The sequence below is a fragment of the Rhinolophus sinicus genome, linkage group LG04, assembly GCF_036562045.2.
Source record: "Rhinolophus sinicus isolate RSC01 linkage group LG04, ASM3656204v1, whole genome shotgun sequence".
Lineage (NCBI taxonomy): Eukaryota > Metazoa > Chordata > Mammalia > Chiroptera > Rhinolophidae > Rhinolophus > Rhinolophus sinicus.
The window spans coordinates 41,352,921-41,366,151 of NC_133754.1; the positions used below are offsets into that span (position 1 = coordinate 41,352,921).

General features: G+C 37.8%; 1 protein-coding gene across 4 annotated transcripts in view; it reads right to left on the reverse strand.

The window, feature by feature from the left end:
* The window catches only part of ABCC4 (ATP binding cassette subfamily C member 4 (PEL blood group)), a 245,202-nt gene that overhangs the window by 114,826 nt on the left and 117,145 nt on the right, over nt 1-13,231 (reverse strand). For all 4 annotated transcript variants that reach the window (XM_019737179.2, XM_074329431.1, XM_074329430.1 and 1 more), the window contains 5 exons: nt 12,944-13,153; nt 11,431-11,571; nt 10,983-11,020; nt 10,486-10,580; nt 8,554-8,700 (listed from right to left, as the gene is read on the reverse strand). In XM_019737179.2, the coding sequence (XP_019592738.2) occupies nt 8,554-8,700; nt 10,486-10,580; nt 10,983-11,020; nt 11,431-11,571; nt 12,944-13,153 (631 nt within the window). The remainder of the gene's footprint in view (nt 1-8,553; nt 8,701-10,485; nt 10,581-10,982; nt 11,021-11,430; nt 11,572-12,943; nt 13,154-13,231) is intronic.

Genomic DNA, 13,231 nt, shown 5'->3' on the forward strand with positions numbered 1-13,231 from the left:
AGTCTAGTTCCATGAACTGCAGCTTCCAAGAACCAATATATATGGTTTTCTCTTCATGCCGTCACATGTAGAAACAAAGTCCACCATAATCTTTTACAAATTCTACTTTTAAAAATAAATCATAGGGAAGAGTTCAATATAAAAACCAACCGTAAGACCAAAAGGCTCCATCTAATTCTATTTCCATTGTTCTTTATGGGCGGGGCAGGGAGAGATGCGAATACATTCCTGAAACCATCCCTTCTTCTATCTAGCCTGCAAATACTTACTAATCAGCTACCAATGTATCCAATCCTGGGCTCAGAGATTATTGTAGTAACATAACAGACATGCTCTGTTAAGGGCTGAGAGCCCAAGGCTAAGAGAAGAGACAGTCAACACATAATTACCTAAATTATAATTTAACTGTAATTGTGACAAGTACTATAAAGATGTGATTAAAAACAACACCAAATTTTAAACTTTATGTAAAATGAAATGTCACAGGCTCAGTGTTGTAGATATCTAGATTTTGTTCCATTTTCTTTATGGCAAAATAAGTAATAATGTTTAAAATAACAGGAACAGGGAAGAAATGATAACAGATTAGACTCCAGTTTTAAAATGAAAATAAGAATTCACCCCATGGTCTCATAAGAGTGCTTTCAAAATACAATATTTTAGGGGAGCACTTGGCACTACAGCAAAATTGTACAGAATTTCAATCCAGCAAATCTGCATCAACTCCTACTTTGTGTCAGAAGACTGTGCTTTATACATATTAGGCTCTCAGTAATATACTTCTCAATATTTATTCATGTTACAACTGGCCCAAAAAATTATTCCAGTTTCTCTTGAAATGGGTATACAAAAGCAATGAACTATGTCATGAAGAGACTAATACATTTTCTGACTGTCACAAAAAGCTAAAATGTTGAAGTAATGGGGGGGTGACTTTTAAATGACAGTATTGGAATTACTGGAAATTAAATTATTTATAAAACATAAATTATTTATAAAATTTAATTTATAAATTACCATAAATTACATATCCCATGTAATGCCAAATTACTGAGCATACTAATACCAGAAACTGAGATACACCACATACACCAGGGAAGTCCTGAGTACCAAAGACTGCCTAGCTCTAAGTTCTAAGGTATCCAACCAATAAAAACCTAGGAGTTTGGAGGTATTAACATCATAGCCACAAATATTAAAGTAGTGAACTTATACATGTTATGAGAGATATATATGTATCAATATAGTTACTATTAAAAATTAAAAAACACACGTAAAATATCGTCCTTACATTTTCCTGAGCTATTACATGATAACCACTTTGAACAAGGCACAAGCTTCCCAAATGTTACCTTTTTAAAATTTTATTAGACAACCAACCACACAGGGCTTTCCCTGTTACTAAGTTGTCAGTATTTCCATGTATGATTATTGTGGAGAAAAGAAACATGAATAAAGAATAATCAGAACATTCTAACAGATTAAAAGTGTACACCAAAATGGTGCAATATTTACCAACTGTAGACAAGTGCTATAATAATCACCTTTATGGAGCTTACTGACAAAATAACAATAGTAATCAAATATATGTAACTAAGTAACTATTTAAACTCGTAACAAAGGCTTTTATGATACTACTAGCAGTAAATGAGCAACTCCCATAAAATATGACTTAGTATCACCCTGATAAGAGTTTAAGTACATATAACCATTGTTATGTGAAAAAACATTATTTTTAATATGTGACAACCCAACAGGATTTAATTACCACACCTACTTCAAACTATTAGCTGTTTCAGTCAAACCTGAAAAAATAATATTTATGCGGCTATTGAGAATCATTATGATTGATGCAATCTTTTGTGTTATTCCCTTTACAGTCACTTACTTCCATTTGTTATTATTAACAAGGAAAAATGAGAGGGGAAATGTGTGTTTTTGTTTTGCAACAAAGCTTTTCTGATGATGACTAACTTCTTCCTTTGAACACAAAAAGCCTGTTAAACTAACTAATGTACTTATAAATACATTCTTTACAATGTGCGCTAAGCAAGAAAAGGAAGAAGGGGGGCAGCGGGGAGAGGGGGAAGCCTGTAGTACTTAAGCTAGAATTAAAAGCAACCCAGGCAAGATGAGTACATGAAAGCTGTCAGGGTAGTTGTTATTCTTATTCTCAATTTCTTACAGCTCATCTGCTCTCAAGGAAGAAAAATCATAGTTTCTTTTAACCATATCCACAAACAGATCTCACTTGAAAGGAAACACAGCGAGTGATTTGGCATGAATGGGCATATTACCAATTTTCCAGCATCACTACTGAATATTTATGTCGGTGACGAATGATGACACTGGTGAAATATTTTAACACGAAGCCTTGCCTTGTAAATTGTCTGAATGATGCTGTGTCAAAACAACACCTACCATAAATCAGAGGTTTTAGGGCCAGTATTTCTTGTTGTAACATGCTACCTGCTCAGCAGAATCTCTTGTGTGAACAGGCATAGATTAATGTGTGCTAAGCAGAGCCATCTTACCTCCTAACTTATAGAACTGTAATTTAACAGGCCTATTACCGTCAAGGTAATTTTGACAGTGCTGAAATATTATACTTGTTAAAAATATGCACTTAGCACTAACTCCAGTGGTCATTTTAACGGAACAGACAGATAGGTTTCCCTACAATTATCTTTCTTCTCTACTGATGACTTTTTTTTCTGTTAAGGCAGCAGTATGTTGACAATTGATTTTATAATGGTATATAGCAAGACAGAGTCTCTGATAGTACAAAAAGCTCACCAGGTTGCTTCCAGTTCATTTTTCACTTCCCCACAAGTTATAGTATTTATTTAGCAACTTGTAGTGGATTCTAAGGAGTCCCTTTCCTGGTTCAAGAAACAGAACAATAGTTCAAACCCCTAACACCCTCTTCCCTACAACCCTCAGCTCCTAATCCAGGACATTTGGGAAATCACCTACAGAGAGAGTCTCATTTCCCACTCGGTCAAATTGGAAATCTTAATCCTTAGGGCAATTCTAGATCTTTCATTAGGGAGAATACAACAATATGTTTCTCTTAAACATTACTGCAATCATTCCTATTCCATACCTCACTGGGTACAAGTACCTTCCACCAGAAGAATAAAAATGGCAACAACAAAAAAAACTTTGCATGTTTCTTTGTCTTTTTATAGTATATAAAGCCCTAATTTAACTTGTTCTGTAAAGAAAAAGAATAATATAAATTTGTACTTTTTTTTTTATACCGGATGCATAAATAACACACACATACACACACACTCTACTGCAGAACCATCAGTCGTGTGAAATGAACATACTGGCCACAGCCCAATATTAACTTTGCACTTCCCTGAGAGAATAAACAAACATAACATCTACTGACACCAGCAGTTCAGTTTCTTAAAGACAAATTAACAAATTGAAATCAAATAAATAAATATTTATCTGGAATCCATTATAGTCAACACACTCAGCCAAGTGTTATGTCACCATAATTAGGCATGAAAAAAACAAGACAACTATCCACTCATCTTGTCTCCAAAACAAAGGGTGAAATTCTAGAGACTTGATAAGAATAAAATGTCTCTGCTGACTCTGACGGCGTGGAACAAAACTGAAGAAACTGTGTGCTCATATTTCTCCCTGAACTCATGTTTGACTCAAGTCCCACAAACGACCATATTCTACCCTTTAGAATTAAAATATATCCAGTAAAGATGTCCATGGCTGCCTATTCCAGTTACTAGGCAAGAAGGTATCAATTAAGAAATCCAAATAACCTTGCTTGAAATACTAGATATTCCGGGACAACACCATAATTTTTTGTAAACATAAGGAGTTTACATAATAAACCATGACAACGCTTTTAAAATTCCATATCAACACTACAAAATACAAAGACCCAAGCTATAAAAATGGAATTTCCAAGAAAGCTTTAAAATAAAAACCACCCAGTTTTGCAATAAGATGCTCTTATATTCCATCCTTGAAATAATGTAGATCATGCTGCCCTCTTGTGCTAGATGTAAAAAATAAAATGAATTCTGCCCATGCAAGGAAAATATGATTTACATTTAAAATAGAAATCATCTCTTAATTTCTGAATGACTTACTGCTGACCCGTGATTTGTGTTACCCATGTATTAAGATCTGATAGAACTGAAATGGGGCTACGATGATAGAAGACAAATGTTGACCAGGAAGAGGCAGATGCAGGAAACAGCACGTGGACACAGGTCACATCTGTAAGACACTATTCAACTCCAGTTTCAATCAAAATGAGTCGGAAATGTCGGGGCAGCTAAAAATGTACAGCTCTTTAACAGACACACACAATACCATTTCCGAAATACATCTTAGGAAGACAGGATGAAAAATAAAGATGGGTGAGAGGAAGGAAGGTAAAAAGAAGAAAATTAGCTGGACAAATAAATGATGTAAATTTCATGCTACCATACATTGGTTCAAAATGGAGAGCAACTTAGTCATGGAGCTGGGAAAGGGAAATTTCTTAAAAATCAGCTCTCGGGAATGGTTAAACTGCGCCAGAGAGACTTTGTTACTGAGAAGAAATATGCGCTCTCCAGGTTTACCTTGCCCTCCTCCTTAAATCCAAGTAAGTGAAATTGGGACTTCGGTGGGGCAACCAGTGTTTCAGGACCCTCTACTACAGGCCTGGTTAACTGCGTAGCTGCAAAGTGTCCCCACTGATTAATAAAATGCATGAGGATCTGGGAGGAAACACGAGAAGACAGACAACACATCTGGGGTGGGAGCACCCATGAATGAGTGTAAAAGACATTTCTATAAGCCATATCAGGGTCACTGAGAATATTCTGGCACCCACGGGAACTGGAGAAGGGTACAGAAGGGAACTTGGGCAAGACCTCCACAAATCCCAGCTGGGCTGTGGTTCAGGCAGATGCAGTGGGACTCTGCCTGGAGCTTCTGGGAGCTGTACCAGCTACCACCCAAGTCTAGTTTGCTAGAAACTGTAGATGGTCTCCAACTTACAATGGCTGGACTTAATGATTTTTGGACTTAGAATCTTTCAACTTTACGATGGTGCAACAAAGTGATACACATTCAGAAGAAATCATACACCCAATTTCATATTTTGCTCTTTTTCCAGGCTATTGATATGCAACGTAACACTCTCGTGATCCTGGGCAGAGCAAGGAGATGATTTTGCCCTATTATAGGCTGATGTAAGTATGCTGAGCACATTTAAAGTAGGCGAGGCTAGCTACGACGTTTGGTAGCTTAGTTGTATTAAATGCATTTTCAATGTAGTATCTTCAACTTATCATGGGTTTATTGGTACGTAACCCCATCCTAAGTTGTGGAGCTTCTGTATACTCTGGCAAAAGGCCTATCTGTCCCCTCAGTTTTCTAAAATTGGGGAGGCCGGCAGGATCCTGAGCTCATAGAAAATGTACCATTTATCCCCGAAAATAAGACCGGGCCTTATACCGTATTTCCCCGAAAATAAGACCAGGTCTTGTATTAATTTTTGCTGCAAAGATACATTAGGGCATATTTTCAGGGGATGGTTTATTTTTCTCATGTAGAACAATCTACATTCATTCAAATACAGTCATGTCATCTTTTTCTGGAACATCGTCGTAACGTACTAAATGCATCCGTCTGGCTAATGATCTTAACTGGGGCTTATTTTGGGGGTAGGTTTTTATTTTGGGGGAAACACAGTACTTGCCATGGGGTCTCCCTGAATAAAAAAGTATTGGGAAGAGAAAGATGTGCTTCCTGATCTCTCCGTGCTGCTCAGAGAACATGCTCTGTAACTCTGGGGCAGCAACTGTATGCGGGGCACTTGCAGACATTTAACGGAACTTCGAGCGCGTCTACCTCTCTACTCTAGAGGGAAGTTCTGATTTTTGGGTTTGTTTTTTTTTAATATAATATAACCATTAAAGTACGTACAGTCAGTAATATCAACTGTGAAGCATCACTCTAGCTCTGGCTTGTTCTTCCCACAATAAAAAGTGCAAAAGTTTTATCCAAATGGAAATTTAAAATCTACCATACAAAAATGTCTTTAATTAAAAGCACCTTTTCATCTACCACTCAAAGAGTAAACACCTCATGGCCTCTAAATATTCCGGACAAAGTAGGCCTACCTTTGGAGTCCTTACCTGGGCTTCTATTTTCTTGAAGGAATAAAGTCCTGCCAATAGATACAGGAAGGGGAGGCAAGATAAGCGCTCCTGTGCGGCTCTAAGATTAGCAACCTCGAAGATTTAGACATGGTCTAAATCCTTGAATAATAAATAAATCAGCACATGGAGAAGCCTACAGGACTTGAACATGCAGAGTCCGGTTAACTGTGGTCACAGCATTCAGCGGCTGTGATAACAGAAATTCAGTCCCACTTTACGCTCCAAACTTTTTACTGTAGTTTTCTAATTAACTGGCAAAGTGGAGCGACTTTATAGCCTTAATAGTACATAAGTCCTCCAATCACTTTCTAACTACAGCTGTAATAAGACTGTAAATTTTAGGGGCCTCTGCAGTGTACAATTCCTTGTGCTTTGCACAGTGCCTGGGCTGAACATGTGTAGATAAATCTACACAAGGTGCTTTTGAGAAGAGTCTTATTTCATCCTCACAACAGTCTTTTGAAACAGGAAGGGCAGCAGCAGTTATTTCCATTTCACAGGTGAGTAAGTTCTGAGGTATCGCCATTGTTGCTCAGATTCATTAGGCACAGGCCATGTCGTAAGCATTGCTCTAAGCACTGTGAATGTGTTAACCTGCTTAATTCCCACAATATCTTAATAAGGCAGGTATGAACAGTATCCCCAATTTACAGATAAGAAAACCGAGGCACAGAGAAATTAAGTAACTAGCACATAAGTATTAATATAACTATAACCAGCTAGTACTTAGTAACTAGCACCAGGACTGAAGCCAGGCAGCTGGCTCAAGTCCATACTTTTAACCACAACAACATCCTGCTTTGCGATTTGCCTGCCTAATAGCATCTACACGCTTTGGCTTGGGTCACATGGTGAGTCAATGGCCAGTTCAAAGCTACTCCTGAGCTCCCTCTAACCCATCTCCCTGCCTCCACAGGTTCTATCAATTATTACCTGCAAAAACAAAGCCACCCTGGGGCTCACCACAAACCTAAGCAACTGAACAGAGTGGGGATGTATGTTGATGAACTAACTCTTCACAGGAGCCCGGGTCAGGAGGCTACCTTCAGAAGCAAGACAAGCCAAAGGCCTCAGAGAGAAGGTACCGTATTTTGCTGTGTATAATGTGTTCCTGTGCATAATGTGCACCAAAGTTTTTGGCCCAAACTTTCAGGGGAAACTCTTGCGTTTTAATTTTTTAATTCAAACTTTTATTTTCTTACATTCAGATAGTACTTGTTTTTCGTATTACGAAGGAATTTTCACATTTATTTTTTAACATATTATGGTACAAGAAATTGTATGCAACAAATAAGTACTAAACACAAGAACAGATACAAGGTACAAGAAATTTTATGTACCAGTAACAAATTTACGATATCTATATACCATAGAAGGCCGAGAACTATTCATCATTGCAAGTTTGTCCTAAGTTCAACAAAACCAATTATCGTAGTCGAGGGTATTATTTTGCATACAGATATGGTTATTGATTTCTAGAATTAAACTTTTAACTCATAAATACACTTATTTAACTCATAAATAAAAGAATTAAAAACATTTATATAGATATGGAGTTAGTACTACTAATGAATAATGCGTATCCTTATTTTTCCCTCACGAATTTGGGCAAAAATGTGTACATTATACACAGCAAACTACAGTATTAATCACTTAGAAATCATTGGGTATACTCATATCATGACCTTACTAGTGATGACCCACCTAGCAGATACAAGCAAGCCTCTAATATGTAACCAGAAGTTTACTTTAAAACTATAGAGTTAATAACATATTGAAGAGGATGTTTGCATTTTATCCATCTTGGATTTTAATTAATTTTTCATTATCATTTTAGGTAAACCTCATACAGCACATCCAAGAGCCCTGTGGTTCCAGAAATGGATGGACAATGAAAAAAAAAAAGAAAGAAACACACAGCCTGTCTCATGTAGAGAGATTCCTTGTAAGAGGGTCCTTCCTAAAAGATAGCCTAGCTTACTTAACACTACCTGATACAGCCAATGTTTAAGCAACTAGTCAACTACATTTAAACATGTTTGCACTGAATTTAGGGTATTTTGTATGCCACACAACAAATGGATTCCTCAACCATTCTGCCAAGTGAACCTTCGTTTATTTTTTTCCACGCACACACACATAAATTGGAATAAAAGCTTGTATGCCCCCTCTATTCAAATTTTCTCTGGTCGAAGAAAAATGTCAGTGAAGCTTTTTGTAGAAAATAAATCAACACGCATAGTGATTTTCTTCCAAGCATCACGAGCATCACCTCCACTTTCAAATACTGAAATGCAATCAGACGCTAAATATGTTAATAAGACATATTTACTGAGACACTTGGTGTCTGACTTACCTATTGGATTTCTATCAAAAAACAATACTGGAGCTTTCAAAATGGACTCAAACATTCTGTTGTGTAGAGCTTGTGAAGAATTAACAAGGACGTAGAATACCAACAGAGATCTTGCTATGCCAAAAATGACGGTAACTATCGTTAAACCTGAAAGAAAGAAACATCATTCAGAGCACAGGATCTCTGCCTTTTCTCCCACGATGCTAAAGCATTTCAAGCAGTTTATAAAGGTACTATGTATTTTATTCCATAAAGGATCTGGATTATATTAAGAGTTTAATGCATTCACAAGATACATTTATAAAGAAGAACGTAAAATGATTTCTTTTTCTCTCATTAAATAGAAACTACCTGGGGAAAAAAAAATCAGGTGTAAAGTAAATTTCCTTCCATTCTTTCCTAATTCAATTACAAGTTCTATTAAAACCTCAGAAGACAATTATAAAAAGTAGTTGATCTTCCCTTCGCCATATCCCAAATCTTACTATTTACAACAGGTCTCTCGCTCTAAAACTGGTACCAGCATGTGACATTAACAGGGAACAGGAGAAATGAGTGACCATTTCCTTGTAAAAAATGCCCAAGTAGCTTTAAAGAATATGAAAATACCCTATTAAGTTGCAAGTAGAAAACCTCCTAGTTGAATTGCAAAAAAAATATAAATTATATTTTAACATGAGATAATCAATCTAAATGAGAAACTAATGTCTTGTTAAGTGTTTTATATAACACAAAGCATTTTCGAATGAACATAATCATTTATCTATTTTATTAATGACATAAATGAATACCTCCTATTCATATAAAAATTTAAACATCTCCCCTAACGTCTCTCGAACTCACAATGCTACACACAGTGGGGATAACTCATAATAAATATTCCATCAAGTACTTTTTTTCCCTTCAGATGACATATCACCCTTTTTAAAACTCTGAAGGCTGCTCAAATTCCTAAATTCCATCAATAGGCAGGCATTGTCTTTAGCCCACATGAATATATAACAGAACCATTTTCCTTGTTTCTTTAGGTCTCCCATAGTCCACCAATTCAGAGGGTAAACAGCTAATGGATTTAGATTTCTTAGCAAGTGATCAACGCAATAAATACCAAATTTCAGTGAGGAGGCTCTTACGAAGATAACTTGTTCTATCTTCAAGGAAAGCTTGTATGAGCATTTCCTGGGGGGATATTTAAAATTTCAGATGAGGATTTCCTTTAAAAAGTACGTAATGCTACATATATTCTAAGCACTCTCGTGAAAACAGAGTACTGTGTTACTATTAGTCTGGCAAGCCAAATGTTAAATTACTCACACAGTTGGGAAGGCGATAACATTGTGATCTCTAGGTAAGAAAGAGAAGGAAGCCTAATTCCCAGACACTGGATTTTGCCCTGCTTAGCTTCCCTCTTAAGTAATTAGTGAAGCCCAAGAGATGAGCAATATGGTGAAGGGAGCTTTGCATACCTGCGAAGGAATAATGCTTTTATTTGGGGGGCCTTGCTGCCAGAGGATTTCATCCAAGTTCAACAAAAGCCAGGGTTTATTCAAACTGAATTGGAACAATCCGAACTAGAGGGTGGGGATCCGTTTCTAATCCCCTTGCCCATCCATATAATAATATAAGATTTAGCAAAAGCAACCTATTAGAATAGACAATAGCCACATATTTCCAGTGGCTGATTTTTTGAATGCTCAATCCCGGTTTAACTTCCAAAATCCAGTACAGAGCAAATTAAGATTCTTCATTGAACCTCTTTCTTCCAGTAGATTTTAAAAAATAATTATTCTAATTAATTCACAGAGTAAATGCGACTCAGACTCTTAATCTGTTAAGACATTACTGAATTACTCCTGGAAGCCTAGTTACTCACACAGGCTCATTGTAAGCACCTCAGACTCTCATATAATAGACCAAATGATTACACTTTACCTGAATAAATTCCTAAGTACCAGTTAAGATCGAGCTTCTCAGTTACATTTCCTTTTCCATTTACAGTGACGTTCAGGGCACTCTGTTCATTTGCCCTACGGACCGGGGAAGAAAAAATATTAAGCTGTAGATGGAATTTAGATAAATACAAAAGGAGAAAATAAACTTAACCTCCACTTGGGAGATACGTTTTATACTGGAAGATGACTTCCAGCTCACAGGGGCCTGTGTATGTCTACTTCATAAAAATTCAATGTGAATCACGACTGTGAGTTCTCAAAAACTGTCTGAGAAGATGCTGCTGAGGATGAGACAGGAGTAGAGACCATGGGAGGGTCACACATCACCAGCAAGAACTTTAATTTTTCTTCAAGGAAACCAAGTGAGGATTAGAAGAGCAGGCTGAACAAACCCTACCCCACCCCCAAGACTCTGTGAGAAAGGGAGGCTTCATTTCAATTGTATAGCATCTTGCGGTCAGACCAGAAATAACTCACCAGTGTGAAAGCCACCAATCCTGAAGAATGTAGACAACCTAGAGTAGGGAAAAAAACAAACACAAAAATCAAACGCTAACGTCACTTACCGACACAAAACTCTCACTTACTAAAATGGAGAATCGAAAGGCTCCAGAAAAGGCAGATGGTCCTTCCGACTCAGGTCAAGGCTGTGCCAAGCCCAACACCCCAGAGAACAACAGGTCAAGGAAGGGCATATTACATTTTAAAATCTCTAAAAGACATTCCTTTTTTTCCTTGAAGCCCTTTGTGATGCACGCTCAACACTGGTACACATCACTTATTTCGTTCCCCACAGAGAGCCTATTTCATGGCAAATACAGGGGGACTGCAAAATACAGTAACATAGTATAAATACAGTACAAACGTAAATGCTCCTGTAGATTTCAAGCTAACAGCACAAAATAAAGCCAATGTCCTTACTTACCTGGGATGCGGTGTTCAGCAGGATGAGGAAGATGATGATAAACCAGTGAGTACCAGCTGTGAAGTAATTCTTGTAGACCTTAAGACCAATTTTTCCTTCAGAACGGCTCTCCTCGGTTACTGCAACCGGTGTATTCTCATTCTGGGAAGGAAAAAAGGCACTGAGAGACAAAATTTTAAATAATGAACCCCAAAATTTCAAAAGTTCAGTAATGCACTCCATTGACAAAGCCATGGGAAAACACACACATTTCGTACACTGACAGGAGCGCAAAATGGTACATCTCCTATGGACAAGGGTGTAGGAATATCTAGCCATACCATATATGCATTTACCCACGGACCCAGCCATGCACTTCTAGGAATCTTTAGAAATAAGGAAATATCGTTTGCACAAGGCGATTGCTGCTGTGTGGCTTTGCTGAACATAGAACATCATGATTTCCAACACAGGCACAACAAACCCGATTCAAGTGTAAATGCAGAAACTAGTTCCGAAATAATATACAAGGATATGTAGCTAATGTATCACTTTAAATTATTTGTTTCACTCAATGATGGAAACATAAAATAAAGTAGGGGCTCATAATATTATCAAATACATACAGTAAACTGAGTTTAAGCAGTAAAATGGAGTGGTAAGAGTTTGGATAGAGCTAGGAGAGCGTATGTTCGGAACCAATTTGGTTTCTGAATTTTAGAGAGTGATTCACGAGTTTGAAATGTGAGAGACTAATCCGAATACTTATCAGAATCATCCAGGCTCCTGGATTTGGCTACTGAGGAATACCTGTGTATATATTTAAGGAAGAGTTAGTGCATTTCTGCACTTCTGTCTGGAGGACTTAGAATGTATTAGAGATTCACACGAGCCAAGGATGTCCTGGTCCCTGTGCTGGCCACTGGGGAGTCAAAGATGGATCAGGTGTGGGTCTCAGTCTTGCAGGGTAAGAAAGGAAGATGGGAACTAACTCTCAAGTGTCTACTGTGACCAGGTCCTTTACACATGCTACTTCTGGCCTACCACAAACCATCTGACAGTGGGGCAAAATAATACTATCAGTCATCTGTGGTGCCAGGACATTCCCACATATAGGAAAAGTAGCTGATTCAATGTGGGCTACAGCAGGACGCAGTCTGAAGGGGTCTTTCAATGAAGCCTCTGGGTGCAAAAGGAAAGCCTGGGGCCACCAGAGCAAGTAGGATTTATCTATGAAAAATTCAAGAGTTCTAGGATGCTATCGGTGTGAACCACCTATACCTACAAGTGTGTAGCAGTACACGCCCTCACTACTGATCTCCGTAAGATTCTCCATCCGATACCCAAAGGAGAACCCCAATCAGGCCTGCTCCCTTTGTTCGGTTTTAATTCTACAAATTCCATGGAATAAAGCCTGGGAACCTTAGGATCTGCTTTGGGACCAAAGAAGATGTCATGAGCAGAGCAGACTGAAGACCCATGAGATCACCAGGAGCGGCGAGAACCAGGGCATGTTGCCAGATGAGAAACTCACAGCTTGGGTCTCTGGAGCACCATCTTTCAGTGAGGGTCTAGAAGACTGTTGAGACCAAACCGAAGATTCCGAGAAAGTCCGATTCCTCAGCGTGGGACTTTCTGGCATGGACGATTGTTCAGCCTCCTCATTTTCCTTCTTTAAAAGGGAACCAAAATCTACCCCGGATTTCAGAAACTCAGTGTATGTCCCCTTTTGCACCATTTTACCCTAAAATAAAAATAATTTCAGAAAAATACATTTGCGTTTGATAATACCAATCTAATTTAACACTAATCAATAAAAGTT